This window comes from Mastigoproctus giganteus, chromosome 8 (genome assembly GCF_048544385.1).
Source record: "Mastigoproctus giganteus isolate SK-2022 chromosome 8, ASM4854438v1, whole genome shotgun sequence".
NCBI lineage: Eukaryota > Metazoa > Arthropoda > Arachnida > Uropygi > Thelyphonidae > Mastigoproctus > Mastigoproctus giganteus.
In genome coordinates, this window is record NC_143582.1 from 112,714,965 (window position 1) to 112,732,541 (window position 17,577).

The window sequence follows — 17,577 nt, forward strand, 5'->3', positions numbered from 1 at the left end:
AAATTTTCTGAACCGAACTTCACAGGGTGAAAACTCACTATTATCACCCGAGGTGAGCTCACATCTTACTAAAGCACATTTCTGGAGATCACTACCATAAAACAATAAAAACAATTTGCACTTTCCGGGTTACTGGGCTTTTCTGTCAATGCATCTAATTATAAATGGGTAGTAAACGTGATCTTATTGCATTTGCGATAATACCGATAGCTGTAATTCTGTGGGTGTTTAAGTTAGTGTTATACTGAAACGTGTGTCCCCTTCACTGAAACCTTCAGTCATATAAAAAATATATAAATAACATAACATAAGTCCGAAGCTACATAAGTTGAGGACTTACTGTATCAAAAAATGTTCAGCAACCAATTTAAAAGTATGGCGATATATGAAAAAACTTACACGCGTGTTCAACACGATGCTTCCCTTTATTTTTTATGATGTCGATTTTAAATTAGCATTAGCATTAGTAGAGGCATTTGATGCAAGAAAGCAAGCTTATGCAGCATCAGCCAAAAATATAAATAAATAAATAAAAAATAACCACTTCCAATTCACCCCTCTGTTCGTTCAAAATACCTGTCCAGCTGAGCCTTAAACTTATTTAGGCTATCAACTTCCAAGACAAGGGATGGCAGTCTATTCCACAAACCAACTGCCCGCTGGCTAAAGGCAAATTTTCTCACGTCTATCCTACATCTGTCTTTTCTCAATTTGAATTTATGCCCTCTCAGGTGTTTATTCTGAGCAAGAGGAAGAATCCCATCAGCATTGAGCATGCTCAAACCATTCAAGGCTTTATACACCTCTATCAGATAACCTCGCAGGAGCCTAGTCCCCAGACACTGTAATTTGAAAAACTTAAGCCTTTCTTCGTAAGAGCACCCCTTTGTTCCATTCACTAATCTTGTTGCCCTTCTCTGTACTCGTTCCAGCATCTCTACATCCTTCTTGAAATGAGGCCTCCAGACCTGTATACAGTACTCTAGGTGTGGTCTGACCATTGCCTTATACAAGGGAATAATCACCTCCTTATCCCTGCTAGAAAAATTCCTATATATCATCGACAATACACCATGAGCTACTATTGCAGCCCATCTGCACTGCTCAGAAAACTTCATATCTGCCTGCACAACCACCCCCAGGTCCCTTTCATTCTCTACCACTGTCAGTGTAGTACCACAGAGTTTATACGTTGCTCTGGGGTTGCTGTTTCCCATATGTAGTACTTTACATTTGTCAATGTTAAACTTCATTTGCCACCTCTCAGCCCATCTGCTCAACCTTTCCAGATCCTGTTGCAGTAGCATAGTGTCAGTAGTGTCCTTGACAACCCTGCCAACCTTTGTATCGTCTGCAAACTTGGACATTAAGCTTGATATACCATCATCAATATCATTTATAAATACAGAAAACAATAATGGACCCAATACTGAACCTTGAGGGAATCCACTAATAACATTAGTCCACGATGAGCAGTGTCCATTGATTACCACTCTCTGTCTTCTCTCCCTCAACCACCCCTTTATCCATTGCAGCAATTTGCCTCCAATGCCACACTGCTCCAATTTGTGCAGCAGTCTTCCATGTGCAACAGTATCAAAAGCCTTTCTCAGATCCAAGTATATAATATCAAAGTTATTCCCTGCATCCAGTTCTTTTGTGACTGCATCATAGTATCCAATCAAATTGGTCAGGCAAGACTTCCCCTTAACAAAACCATGCGATGTCTAAGCTATAACTGAAGTCTTGTCTAGATGATCCTGCAGTGCTTCTTTAACCAGTGCCTCCATTAATTTTCCAGGAACAGAAGTTAAACTAACAGGTCTATAATTACTTGTGTCGCCCTTTGATCCTCCTTTGTGAATTGGGGTCACATTTGCACATCTCCAGTCCGTGGGTACTTCCCCTGAGTCCATGGAAGCTCTCATAATTATGGCTAAGGGTTTGCTTACTTCCTTTGCTGCCTACTTTAATATAACTGGATAGATCCCATCCACCCCAGGTGCCTTTTTTATGTTTATCCTCAACAATTTCTCCTCCATTTTACTCCCAGTTATTACAAGATTATCTAGCTTACTGCCAGAGTTGAATACACCTCTGGCATTCCCCTCGCTGAATAACTCCTCATGTGTGAATGTCGATGCAAAATATTCATTCCGTTTGTTAGCTACCTGAGCAGGATCATCAATAGTTGACCCATCGATATCAAGTGGACCAATCTGATTCATCCCCTTCCTTCTAGAGTTTACATAAGTAAAGAACTCTTTGCTGTTTTTCTCTGCATCCCTTGCCAAAGATTTCTCGTAATCTGCCTTCGCCTGCCTAACCTCCTTTGTAACTTGGTTACTGATCAAATTCTATCTATCATAGGCTTCTGTTTCAAGTGTTAATTTATATGTATCCCATGCATTTTTCTTCTCTGCCATATGTCTCATTAGTTCATCTGACATCCATTTAGGCCTAAACCTTGAACAATATTTCTTAGTTGGTATGTAAAGCCCAGTAGCTTCCAAGATAAGTTTTTTGAATGCTTCCCATTTTGAATTTGCTGTTGGTAACATCATCAGTTGGTACCACTGTATAGAATTTAAATACTGTCTCAGTCTGTCGTAGTCGCCTTTATGAAAGCAATAACCTTTCCCTTTATCCCTAATGGTAGTTACCTCTTTGAGTAAATCCCATTTCAGCAAACTGTGATCACTGCCACCTAGTGGTTCATTTACCTGCAGATTCTTAATGCATGAAGAATCACTACTGATAATCAAATCAAGAGTATTACTCCCTCTAGTGTCCAGCCCCCAAATTCCAGTCAATATCTGGGAAATTAAAATCACCCATTATAAGACTCTCTGATTTACTGGCCACTCTATTTCTCTGTACAGTTTCTTATTATACTCATCAGAGTCATTAGGCCTATAGCACACTCCTACTGTCAATTTTGATCTCCCAATGCTTATGTCACACCAAACTGACTCGACACTGCAATGTCGACTTGCTTCATTTCCTTGGATTTTATGTATTTCTTAACTAATAGCATAACCCCTCCTCCCTTCCTATCCTGTCTATCCTTTCTGTAGATATTGTACTCCCCAAATTCCAGTTCTGCATTACTTATATCTGTGTGACACCACGTCACATGAAATCCCCTGTGATGTTTTGAGCAATACCTCAAATTCATCAAATTTATTTACTAAACTCCTAGCATTGGTGTGCACGCAAGTATACATGCACCTGTTCTTTTTCTTAGCTACCCTAACACAACCTATGTGTTTATTTGTACCCTAATGATTCCCAGCAGTCTCTGAAATATCCTGCATCTTATATTCCAGGCTGCGGCTCATTCCAATAGAAGCAGTGCAAGAATCACTTTCACTTCTGCCAGTGGCTACTGTTAATCTATTACTCCTTGTATCCCCCCAATCTAGCAGTTTTCCGACCCACCTAACACTGCCTCGATAGCATCAGTAAACATTCTTGCACCCTTTCTATTTAAGTGTATCCCATCCCTGCAGAAGCAGTCTCTCCTGTTAACAAGTACAGACCAGGCTGAAAAAAATTCTACCCCTTGAGCCTTGTACAATCTTTCCAGGGCTGAATTGATCGACAGGGCTCTCATCATATACTCCCTCCTATCGCGTCTGGGCAGAATTGTAGACACTTTCAAATTCAACCCTATACTTGTTAAGTAATTGACCTGTACTTGTTAAGTAATTCCGCCAGTCTCCTACTCTTAATATCATTAGTGCCAACGTGTACAACAATATCAACTTTTGTGCCCTTAAAAGATGATATCCGCTCTACAACGTCATCAACCTTTGCCCCTGGCAGACATACCCTGGTCCTGTTCCACCTATCCTTTTTACAAAGCATGTTTCCCGTTTCCCTGACAATAGAGTCACCAACAACTACTAGTTCCTTTGGGACCAGCGCATTCTGCCTTGGGGGCTGCCGCTGTGTTGCACGATGACCAAGTGCAAGCTCTGGCATTTTTGTGGGCAGCTGAGAGCTTGATGGGCCCCTCACTTTTAATCCTTCGAGGGCATCCACCCTGTCCTTCAAGCCTCATATAGGCCCATAACAATGCTGAGTTGTCGCCTGATTTCGTTACACTCTTTGCACTCCGCACACACAAAGACATCCCTCATGGCAGTATCATGTCCCGTACCTGACTGCTCCACAAACATCAAGCAAGTAGTGCATTTTAATAGGCTGTGATTCAGAGGGCAACTGCCCCACTCAGTTCTCCCCCTGAGCCACAGCACTCCCATTAGCTCGAGCCTTTTGCTTTGCTGCTCTGGTCTGAGTCATGATTTCGATTTAATTTCAATAAAATTTCAATTTCAGTACAAAATTAAAACCCTAAACATATCCCAACACAGTTATAACGCTATATTTATGTCTCAGTATCGAGTGTTATCTAGAAATCACTTTATATAACTTCCGTATCAAGTTAAGCATTAATTATTTATTTTTTACTAATTATTTATGTTACGTAACCCAAGTCGTTATATGTATAGTTAAAAGTACAATTTAATTGACATTGAAGTTCAACAAGATTAATTATCTGATTAATTGACAATATTATGTACTATACTATATTAAACTTATGCTATCTATTTCGAGATATTTTGTATTGCGTAACAATGGCGGCTATTTACGAACGGTAAACACGTGGATTTGATATCCTTTCCGATACTAAGTAATACCTACAAAATCTCTATCTAAGTTACTTTAATCTAAGTATCGTAAATAGGAATATAAAGCTACTCTAGAAAATAAGTTAATTTTCCAATTTAAGCTAATAAAACAGAAAATAAATCAGAAAAAACTTCTCTGTTCCAGGAGCGGCAAAAATGTAAGTCCGCACAGGCTACTCTCGTTCTCGTCTCACTAAATCTAATAGCTTCCCTTTATTTTTTAGTGTCACTTATGGTTTGGTCACCAACATTATTATGGTTCATTAGAGATATAATGGGTGCACATTTTCCAAACTTTCGAATAATTTCAAGTTTTTGTTTAAATGAAAGCACAACTCTTTTGCATTTACCCATCATTCTTACGATTTCTAGACAATAAAAAATATTTACTATAAAAATATTTTGACCTCTCTGACATAAATAACGAGACAAGCTTTGTCTTTTTCCAGTGCAACAGAACACAAGAATCGCTGCGACGCACTAACACAAACAAAACATTTCTCCTTCACTTTTTTTATTTATTTATTTTTTTTAACGGTGGGGGTGAAGACAGCAAGGGTTGCAATATAATAGGTACATTATCTCCCAATGATAACTTATAACACCGCTTCTTGTTTACACGACATGATAACATAATAACTAAAATATACCTATTTTAGTTATTATTTGAATTTTATGATTTCTGGTTGATTTTTTTTTTATTTATTTATTTTTTTATTTGGAGTCTTGAACTGTCCCGGTTAATCCGATCCCGGTAAATCGAGAGTCTGCTGTACTTGGATTTCAGGAAAGCTTTTGATACAGTTGCACATGGAAGACAACTTTACAAATTGGAGCAGTATGGCATTAAGAGCAAGTTGCTACAATGGATAAAAGGATGGTTGAGTGGGAGAATACAGAGTGGTAATCAATGGATACTACTCTACGAGGACTAATATTTTTAGTGGTGTCCATCAGGGTTAGGTGTTGGGCCCACTGTTGTTTTGCATATTTATTAATGATATTGATGAAGGTATAACAAACAGAATTTCAATGTTTGCAGATGATACAAAGGTTTGCAGGGTTGTTAATAACAGAATTAACAGTATACTGCTGCAACAGTATCTGGAAAAGTTATGAATGGGCTGAGAAGTGGCAACTGAAGTTTAATTTTGACAAATGCAAAGTACTGCCTATGGGCAGCAGTAACCGCAGAAAAATGTATCAACTGGGTGGTTTTACACTCAGGGTAGTGGAGAATGAAAAAGACCAGGGGGTAATTGTGCAGTCAGATACGAAGTTTTCTGAACAGTGCAGAGTAGTTCATGAGGTCTTGTCAATGATATACAGGAATTTTGCAAGCAGGCATAAGGAGGTGATTATCCCCTTGTATGAGGCAATGGTCAGGCCACACCTTGAGTACTGCATACAGGCCTGGAAGCCTCATTTTAGCAAGGTGGTAGATCAAGTACTGAGAAGGGAACTAAGGGGTGCTCTTATGAAGAAAGGCTTAAATTCTGCAAATTGTAGCTTCTGGAGACTAGGCACCTGCGACCGACCTGATTGAGGCCTATATGGCCTTGAATGGATTGAGCAGGCTCAATGCTGATGGGATTCTTCCTCTTGTTTGCCTTTAGCCAGCGGGTCGTTGCTTGCTGGTAAAAATTCCACCTGTTGTTGTGGAAGGTTTTTTTTTTTTTTTTTTCATGAAAACCCCAAACATGAGAGGTATTAGAACCTATAGTACTTAGTACCGTGCTTGGGTTGGAGGTTGAGAAGACGAAAGAAGATATCTGTTGACATTAGACTTGAACTTCTGTAGACTGTGATTTTCAGGAAATATGTACGAAGGAAGGTTGTTCCAGAAAATGGCAGTTGAATGAATACACGAAGAAGATGAAAAGTTGGTTCTGTGAGTTTGAAGTTGGACAGGGAAATGGATGTTGGCAGGAGGCAGCACGTGTTTGGACTGTTTTGAAAGAGAGAGCAGGAATTATAGAAGCAAATTCAGAAGAACAGTGCCCATGGAAGTATCTGTAGAAAAGGCATGCAGCAGAAACAGTACGTCTATGAGACAGCGAGTGGAGAGACTCTGTTAGAGAGGAGTCATTAATTAACCTAACTGCCATCTTTTGAATGGAATCTAGAAGCCTGAGAGAGGTTTTGGGAGCACTGCTCCAGATGTGGGAACAATATTCCATGGTGGGGCGGATTTACGATTTGTACAGACTGAACAGCTCTTTGGAAGAAAAAGTAATGCTGAGATGCAGAGGAAGCAATATTTGTAATGTGCTTGTGCCAAGAGAGATTAGATTATATATCAGGGTAAATGATAATCACCAAAAAAAAGATATCATTTTGCCTAGAAATTGGAGTGTCACCAAAAATAAGCTTAGGAGCAGAAGAATCCTTTTTGTGAGATATAAAACAAGACTGAGTTTTAGAAGGATTGAAATCAACTAAGTTGTCTTTGCCCCACTGGAGAATTACCTGGAGATCGGCATTTAAGGAATTGGTAGGGGATATTCGAGAAGTTGAAGTTGACTGAGCAGGGCAAGGTTTCTCAAAATGGAAAGTGGAATGCAATGTGCTATCATCGGCAAAACTATGGATAGGATTTCCAGTCAATGAAAGGTCATTAATATTGGGGGGAGACAAAGACTAATAGATTAACAGTAGCCACTTGCAGAGGTGAAAGAGATTCTTGCACTGCTTCTTATGGAATGAGCAGAAGCCTGAAAAACAAGATGCAGGATATTTCAGAGACTGCTGGAAGTCATTGCGGTACAAGTAAACACATGGGTTGTGTTAGGGTAGCTAAGAATAGAAACAGGTGCATGTATACTTGCGTGTACACCAATGCTAGGAGTTTAGTAAATAAATTTGATGAATTTGAGGTATTGCTCAAAACATCAAAGGCAGATATTGTTGGGATATCAGAGACGTGGTGTCACACAGATATAAGGAATGCAGAACTGGAATTTGGGGAGTACAACGTCTACAGAAAGGATAGACAGGATAGGAAGGGAGGAGGAGGGGTTATGCTATTAGTTAAGAAACACAAAATCCAAGGAAGTGAGGCCAGTCGACATCGATGGACAGGGCAGTGTCGAGTCAGTTTGGTCTGACATAAGCATAGGTAAATCAAAATTGAGAGTAGGAGTGTGCTATAGGCCTAATGACTCTGATGAGTATAATAAGATACTGTACAGGGAAATAGAATGGGCCAGTAAATCAGAGAGTCTTATAATGGGGGATTTTAATTTCCCAGATACTGACTGGAATTTGTGGGTTGGTCACTCACACACTAGCAAGGCGTTTGTGGATTTATTGGATGATTGTTTTCTACACCAGCATGTTCGGGAGGCAACTAGAGGGAGTAATACTCTTGATCTGATTATCAGTAGTGATCCTTCATGCATTAAGAATCTACAGATAAAGGAACCACTAGGTGGCAGTGATCACAGTGTGCTGAAGTGGGATTTACTCAAGGAGGTAACTACCATCAGAGGTAAAGGGAAGTGTTTTTGCTTTCGTAAAGGCGACTATGATGGTCTGAGACAGTATTTAAATTCTATACAGTGGGACCAACTGATGATGCCAACAGCAAATTCAAAATGGGAAGCATTCAAGGAACTAATCTTGGAAGTTACCAGGCTTTACATACCAACCAAGAAATATTGTTCAAGGTTCAGGCCTAAATGGTTGTCAGAAGAACTAATGAGACATATGGCAAAGAAGAAAAATGCATGGGATACATACAAATTAATGGGTGACATGGAAGCCTATGATAGATATAAGTTGGTCTGTAACCAAGTCACAAAGGAGATTAGGCAGGCATAGGCAGATTATGAGAAATCCTTGGCAAAGGATGCAAAGAAAAACAGAAAAGTGTTCTTTACCTATTTAAACTCAAGAGGAAAGGGATGAATCAGATTGGTCCACTGGATGTTGATGGTTCAACAGTTGAGGATCCTGCTCAGGTGGCTAACAATCTAAACAAGTATTTTGCATCTACATTCACACATGAGGAGTTATTCAGGAAGGGGAATGTTGTAGGTGAAGTAAACATTGGCAGTGAGCTAGATGATTTTCTAATAACTGAGAGGAAAGTGGAGGAGAAATTGTTGAGGATAAACATAAAAAAGGCACCCGGGGTGGATGGGATCTATCCGGTTATATTAAAGGAGGCAGCAAAGGAAGTAAGCAAACCCCTAGCCATAATTAAGAGAGCTTCTTTGGACTCAGGGGAGGTACACATAGACTGGAGATGTGCAAATGTAACCCCAATTCACAAAGGAGGATCGACGGCTGACACAAGTAATTATAGACCTGTTAGTTTAACTTCGGTTCCAGGAAAATTAATGGAGGCACTGGTTAAAGAAGCACTGCAGGATCATCTAGACAAGAATTCAGTTATAGCTCAGACACAGCATGGTTTTGTTAAGGGCAGGTCTTGTCTGACCAATTTGATTGGATACTATGATGTAGTCACAAAAGAAGTGGATGCAGGGAATAACTTTGATATTATATATTTGGATCTTAGAAAGGCTTTTGATACTGTTGCGCATGGAAGAGTGCTGCACAAATTGGAGCAGTGTGGCATTGGAGGCGGATTGCTGCTATGGATAAAGGGATGGTTGAGTGGCAGAAGACAGAGAGTGGTAATCAATGGACACTGCTCAACGTGGACTAATGTTATTAGTGGAGTTCCTCAGGGTTCCGTGTTGGGTCCATTGTTGTTTTCTGTATTTATAAATGATATTGATGATGGTATATCAAGCTTAATGTCCAAGTTTGCAGATGATACAAAGGTTGGCAGGGTTGTTAAGGACACTACTGATGCTATGCTGCTGCAACAGGTTCTGGAAAGGTTGAGCAGATGGGCTGAGAGGTGGCAAATGAAGTTTAACATTGACAAATGTAAAGTACTGCATATGGGAAACAGTAACCCCAGATCAACGTATGAACTCTGTGGTACTACGCTGACAGTGGTAGAGAATGAAAAGGACCTGGGGGTAATTGTGCAGGCAGATATGAAGTTCTCTGAGCAGTGCAGATGGGCTGCAAGAGTAGCTCATGGTGTCTTATCAATGATATACAGGAATTTTCTAGCAGGGATAGGGAAGTGATTATTCCCTTGTATAAGGCATTGGTCAGGCCACACCTTGAGTACTGTATACAGGTCTAGAGGCCTCATTTCAAGAAGGATGTAGAGCTGCTGGAACAAGTACAGAGAAGGGCAACAAGATTAGTGAATGGAACAAAGGGTTGCTCTTAAGAAGAAAGGCTTAAATTTTGCAAATTACAGAGCCTGGAGACTAGGCTTCGGCGAGGTGATCTGATCTGATAGAGGTGTATAAGGCTTTGAATGGCTTGAGCATGCTCAATGCCGATGGGATTCTTCCTCTTGCTCAGAATAATCACCTGAGAGGGCATAAATTCAAATTGAGGAAGGACGGAAGTCGGATAGATGTGCGGAAATTTGCCTTTAGCCAGCGGGCAGTTGGTTTGTGGAATAGACTTCCATCACTTGTTGTTGAAGTTGATAGCCTAAAAAAATTTAAGGCTCAGCTGGACAGGTATTTCGAACGAACGGAGGGGTGAAATGGGAGTAGTGGTTGTGTTTTTTTTTTTTTTTTTTTTTTTGGCTGATGCTGAATAAGCTTGCTTTCTTGCATCATATGCCTCTACTAATGCTAATATACAAGGGGAAAAGAGTGGGGGAAAAGAACTGAACCTTGGAGGGACACCAGCATTATTGGAAAAGTTAGAAGACACAGAGCCATCTACCATCACCCTCAGTGAGTGATCAGAGAGAAAACTGGATAACCAATTACAAAAAAACAGTTGGCAAACCGTTAAATGGAAGCTTGTTTAGGAGACTTTTATGCCAAACATGATCGAAAGCCCTTGAGATATCAAGAGCAACTGCTTGTGTTTCCACAAACTTTTCCATTGAATTTGTCCATAAGTGGGCAACATAAGCCAGAATATCAACAGTGGATCAACACTGATGGAATCCATACTGGCGATCATTGATCAGAAGGAAGGTTTCTAAGTAGTTTAAGAGTTGGCAGTTATTTGATTTCTCCATTACTTTAGAAAGAGTAGAAGTAATTGTAATGGGACGATAATTTGATGGGAGAGATTTGTCACCCTTTTTAGGAACTGACTGGAAATGAGCAAATTTCAAAATAGAAGGACAAACACCTTTGGAATAAAAAAGTAAAAAAAGGTGGGAAAGAACAGGAGTAAGTTGAAGAGCACAGGTTTTGAGAACAAGTGGAGAAATACCATCAGGACCTGGAGATTTTTTTAGTATCAAGATTCTTCAAAATCCTTTTGACGGAAGACCACAGGAGGCATTGAACGGAGCGTGTTGGGAATGGTGGGAGGTGTTTTTATCAAGATCATTGATACAGGAGTTGGAAGAAAAATGGGATGCTAGCAGGTCAGCTTTATCCTTGGCTGAAGTGAGAACAGAACCATATGGTTTTGACAGAGGTGGGAGCATAGATGGGCAAAAATTGATAGCTTAAATAAATTCAAGGCAGAACTATACAGAAATCTGGAACAAATCAATCAGTTAAATGGCAAGGGTTTTTTTTTTTTTGGGCTTATGCTGTATAATCTTGCATCACGTGCCTCTAATAATGCTAATTTCAACTGCCTGTGATCTCTTGCAATTGAAGACCCGCAGGGCAGTTTTCAGTAGATTTATTAGAGTATAACATTACATATTGAGGATCAAACAGGTATTCCCAGCTGGGAAGAGATGGAATACTTTTAATTTTTGCAGCACAGTTAGAAAGTAAGGTTTTTTGCCTGAGGTGCAATGGAGTTTCATTTGCCTCAATATATGGGCTGTGGATTGGAGATGTTCTGAAGGCTCCCGTGGTTTCCTTAGGGCACTATGCTAAATCGTATTTATCCTTAAAAAGGAACTGTTCCTTGAGGAGCCATACACATGTGATCCATAATCTAAGAGGGACTGAATTAAAGTTCTATAGAGATGTGATAGTGATTGTCTATTGGCACCCGGGGAGTTAACGGAGACAGCTCTTAAGATGTTGAATTTCTTTAGACAGGCCGTTCTAAGGTAGGCTATATGATTGGAAAAATTAAGTTTATTGTCTAGATACAAACCCAATAAAGGAAAGTTATTGGAAAGAGGAATCAGATTATTTTTTAAATATATTTCAGGATTTGGATGTAGTTTGCGTATTTTACAGAAATGCATTGCAGTTGATTTATTTTCTACTAAGGAATAGCCATTCCGTTACGCCCACGATTCTCTTCTGGTTATGGATATTTGAGGTTGCCTTTCAATGGCATTCATAGTTTGTGATTGACAAGAGATAATGAGGTCATCGGAAAACATATGATTCAACTGTTTTTGGTATGTTGCATATCATATTAGTTATTCTTATTGTGAATAATGTTACGCTTAGGATGTCATGCTTATGATTAATAATGTTACGCTTATGATTAGAATAATGTTATGCTTTGTCTTTTTGTTCAAATGATTTGGATAAACTGTTCATATATCTGAGCTGAAATGTTCAGTGGTGTAGAAAGTTTTGTATAAATTGGGGTAACAGCACCTTCAATCCAAAAGAATATTACTGGTAAAAGGAATGAAGGTCACCATCGCCATGTGGTTGTCAAAGGCTTTCTCAATATCTAGATTAACCATGACTAGATGCTGTCTCCTTAAGAAAGCATTGCCGATGTTTGCTTCTGAAACCCATACTGATTTCTGTTTAAGAAATTGTTGGTATCCAGAAACCACATTAGCCGCATATGCACCATTTTTTCTAAGACTATGCCTAAACAGCTAGTCAGTGAAAATGGCCTGTAATTATGTGGAATAGATTGATCCTTCCATGGTTTTGCAAAAGCTAGGATAATTGAGTGATACCAGGAGTGCGGGTAACTGTTTTCTAAAAATATTCTATTGTAGAATTTCAACAGGGAGCTTATTGCATTGTTATTTAGTTTTTTTAACATTATATAGCAGACTCCATCCGGGCCAGTAGCAGTACTGGATGTTTTATTGAGAGACTCTAAAAGTTTCATTAAAGTGAAAGGCTGATTGTACAGCCTTCAAATCACTAGCAATATGTATTGCTAGTGATTTGAACTTTATCCCGCATATTAACTATACTTGGGAATATGTATATCAGAGAAAGTGAAGAAATTTATTGCAATGATGTCAAGGATAACGCAGAATGAGGAATTCCGCGTTATCCAACTCATTCCAACAGATAGAGTTGAAATTCCTCATTCCAACTCTATCTGTTGGAATGAGGAATAAAGGGGAAAGCACTCCATTTGATTTATGATTGCATTTTTCTGCCAATTGTTATGTATGGTACACCAATCTGGGTTGGTCATGCAATCAAAGTAAGCAACACAAGAAAATTCTATTCTATTCTATACATTTGAGTTATGTTACTCAAATGGTTATGGCCTGCAGAACGGTTTCCACAGAAGCTTTGCAGCTTTGTTAGCTGGCAAAATGCAACTCAATATGCAGTTAGTGTTTAGAAGCATATCCTTTTATTTGAGAAGAGGTATAAAATCCAAGTCACTGAGCATCGAAATTAACACTTTAAATGACTTGAGAAATGAAAAGAAGAGGATTTAGGAAATAATTTTCCTAAATCCTTTTACAAAAATGGCAAAACAGATGGAATTGTTCAGAAAAAGGTAGAATAACATTCAAATATTTCCCTAAAGTTAATGGTGTAAATTATATTAAACCAATCTGGTTAGCCAAATCTACATTGTACATTCTTACTAACAGGTCATGGATCATTTTCTGCTAAACTGAATAGACTTTGAATTGTAGCAAGATGGAACTGTATGTGTGGTGATCTGGAAACGTGTTTAATTGTTTGGAATATGCTGATTTGCGTTTGGATTTACTGAATAATTTTGATAATATAACTCATCTGGTGGATGGGATTGAGCCATTACTTATTAAAACAAGGGAAAATTTAACTGCCTTTAAAAATTTTACAAATTCAGTTTTCGTGAGAAGGAATATACTTTTGCAATTGGAAGAGTTAAGGTTGAATAATGGATGAATTGGTGGAATGTACCCTCTTCTTTACATGGAACAGTATGCTATTTTCTATATATGAACAGAGAAAATTCTTTGCAGAGGTGAACAGGATGTTGGTACTCTGTTTACTTAATGGGTGGGTGGGTGGGTGTCCACTTCTGCTCCTGCCAACGATGCAGTTGGCAAGAAGCCTTAGTTGTTGTTTTTTTTAGGTTTTGTTAGTTAATATGAGTAACTTCTGTTGAGCTCTCTGACTGCTGGTAGATGGCTGTTCATTGAAATCTTTTGGAGAATACCGGTGATGATCAGTCTCTAGGATGTGATGCTTGTGCTCATTTGCGAAAGAGTCTTCATCGGTTTCTACTGTAGCCTACTTGTGGGGAAAAGACATTTTCATTGCCTTTTGTCACTGTTCTTGAGCTCAATGGCTCTACAGTGGAAACATGTTGTTATCCATTTTTGCTCCTTTAGACAGGGAGAGTGGATTTCTTCGCCCAGGTTACAGGCCCCACCATGGGGAGGCAGGAGCAGTGCCGCTAGAGTGACCAAGCAGCAAAAAGGTTAATACGTTAGTTTAAAGAAAAAAAAAAAAGAAAGGTCGATTTTCTTTCTTAAAACTTGCTTACAATTCATAAGACTACGTTATTGATTAAAGAGAATGTAAAAAACTTTTTTAAACTAAAGAACTGTGGCTTTGAGTAAATGCTCTATGAATCACTCAGAAAATTGCTTGATCACTATAACGCTTGGCACCTGGGGCTGTTGATGTCAGTGTCTCAACGTTCGTGAGGAAGGATCTGGTCCATTGGGAATGAAATATTTTAGGAAGAATTGTAATATCAGTTTGTGTTGAAAATTCTTTAGTATTTTTGACTCTATTGGCATACCATTTTGAAAGCATCAGGTTCAATATTTGTGTGCATCCTTCTTGGTATGAGACATTTTTTTCTACCTTGTACTTTAAAATTTTCTTACCCATTTTTCCATGATTCAAAAGCTTGGAATATGCAGGATGAGCCCTGATAACTGGGACATTGTGGTATTACAGCAGTGCAGTCAAATTGGAGGGATCATTTGAGTCACACAAGGGACAAATTGCCATACCTTGATATACTGTCTGGGAATGTTCATACTTTTGGCACTTGAAGTATATATAAAGATTTGGAATATATGGATGGATCTTACACGAATGATAATCAGCTTTAACTGATGCAGGGATATTTGAAGTGCTGAAGGTAAGAATAATATTCTTCCTTGTAGGAGGGGGGGTAAGAATGCCATCCTGTTTGGTCATTATTCTTTTCACATTGATGATACATTATGCTTTAAATTCTTCAGTAATTTCTTCCTCAGGAGGAGACCAATTCTGGAATGACTCCTGTAAAGGTGTTTAAAGTTCTGTGTGGAGCTACAGCGTTGAGGTCTCCAAAGGTTGTCTTCAGCAGCTGCCTAGAATGATTGGGATGAGATTATTTCTACAAGGAGATTCCCTGAGGGAAGTCGCTTGTACATACAATTGGAATTAGCAATTCTTTTAAATCATAATTCTGCTGAAAAAATAAACTTTAAAAAGTAAAATATCATTAAAATATCAATATACTTAATGCAGTAGTAATTTTAATCAATGTGTCATTTTGAAGTAGCTACTCCAGTTTCTATTCTTTTTTGCACAAGAAATGGAGATAAGCTGCTAAGGGAAACAAATGTAATGAAGAATCATCTTTTTTGATTCTTTGTGTCTAAAATGATTCGTGCTTAAGGTTTGAGCTTATAGTCTCTACAGTCCATGTTTGCTCCATTTTGTCCTGGGTACTGGATTTATACTAGTGTACGGGTCCTGCCATGTGGAAGCAGAAGAGTGCCACCAATGAACAAACAATTAGAGGTTATTGGTTAGTGCGTTGATGAAGTTAGTCATATACAAGCAGAAAAGTATCTTTCTTTTCTTTTCTTGATAGGAAGCTTACTTCTTTATTTGGAAGGAACCAAAAATAAAATAACTTTGTAAATTAAAAGACTTTAATATTCTCTTTAATCAGGTGATTGGAGAAAAGCACTTTCAAATTGTTTTGGAAAAATATCATTGTCTATGGTTGTTTGTTTTAGCCCCAGAAGGCTATCTTTACTTCTAAGATTTCTGACTCCATTATTGGGAGGCAGAAGCACGTCTTTTTAGTGGCGAAGTGGAGGGTTATTACAGATAATAAAAACAAATTCAAATTGCAGAAAAGGCACATTACAGAAAAGGGTACTTTAAGTTCTTAGGGTTTTTAAGTAAGCAGAGCCACTTAAATAGGAGAGAAATTTATAAATTTTAGAGAAAACTAGGAGAACTATAAGTTGTTGGGGAAAACGCTCTATAAGCATACAAGGATCACTTGGCTATGGAAACACTTGACACTTAATGTTCCAATTGGATGAATGTTACTGCGTTAAAGCTGTTTACAAATACAGCAATATAACAAAAGCTGTAAAGGGTGTTATTGGGGAGGAGAGAAACTCTTTCCAGTTCTCCATTGCTAAATTGGTGGTAGGAATGTAACTTCAATGGTTGGATGGCATGCTATAGAAAACTTTGAAATCTAGATTTTTCCCCAAGTTCAACAAGCACAGAACATAACATGGGGAAAGTCTCACATAAATGCACGAAATTTACTGCATCAGAGGGAAGAGACTCAAGTTATCAATGAGTCACTAATCTTGCCCACGAACAGCAACAGAATCTCTCAATTTTAACAAACTTCCTCCATGCCATCAAAGGAATTACACAGTGTAAACACTGCAGGTTACTGAATGTTCATATTAAAGTAGTCAGAGCATTGTAAGAATTTTTACAGATCTGAGCAAAATCTCCACCTACCATAGTAACTTCTGAGGAGAGAGAAAAGGGGGAAACATTAGTCAATCTGAATTAGTTTATTTTTCGGAGTGCTTATGTTAATGACTAGAAATTAAACACACACACACACACACACACACAAAAACAAAAGTATAATGAGAAATACTCATGAACAGCTACAATGAAGCCACCACTTATTTTAAAAGTGGCAACATGGTTGTTAATAGGTAACCAAAATTTTGCAAGTGGTGTTGACTTTCAACCAAAGTCTCAATGTTAAAAAGAAAAACAAGGAAAAAACTTGTATATCTAAAACAACTACCACACTAACAGTTAAATGTTCACTTGGATTTTGTGCATGCACTCTACTAAGGAATAGTAATTATCCCAAATAATATATAAAGTGTACACTCTGGACAACTATATTAGAGTGACTCATTATTATACAAATATAGTTTATGTGAGTTAAGAAATGAACATGTAAACTATTTAAGACATTTAAAGAAAATAAATCCTTGAATTTAAATGAAAAGTTCATTTGAAAATAATTCAGAACTAGAGCAGATTAAAAGTTTAAGTAAGAATTTAAATCATTAAATCTTTGAGTACATTCATGTGGGGCTTTCGACTAAATAAATTTCACATAAGTTCATTCCCTCATCAGTAACTTACTTAATATATTCTGTTTTATTTTCCTGTGTTACCGCCATATTTGATCCATCTGGTTTTAGCTCTCTTTCCTGCATATGGCCAAACAGATCTTCATCTACAGAGAAACGCAAATCAAGCTCCACAGGATCATTTTCCATTATCCACATAAGAGAATTATAGTATTCAGAGTCCTAGATAGTGTACATACAATTGGAATTAGCAATTCTTTTAAATCATAATTCTGCTGAAAAAATAAACTTTAAAAAGTAAAATATCATTAAAATATCAATATATTTAATGCAGTATTAATTTTAATCAATGTAAAGCTGTGTCATTGT

The 17,577-nt window shown here is 38.1% G+C and overlaps 1 protein-coding gene across 3 annotated transcripts in view; it reads right to left on the reverse strand.

Moving 5' to 3' along the window:
* The window catches only part of Nedd4 (E3 ubiquitin-protein ligase Nedd4), an 811,340-nt gene that overhangs the window by 129,547 nt on the left and 664,216 nt on the right, over window positions 1–17,577 (reverse strand). For all 3 annotated transcript variants that reach the window (XM_090378867.1, XM_090378869.1, XM_090378870.1), the window contains one exon: window positions 17,261–17,430. In XM_090378867.1, coding sequence (XP_090234993.1) covers window positions 17,261–17,430 — 170 coding nt within the window. The remainder of the gene's footprint in view (window positions 1–17,260; window positions 17,431–17,577) is intronic.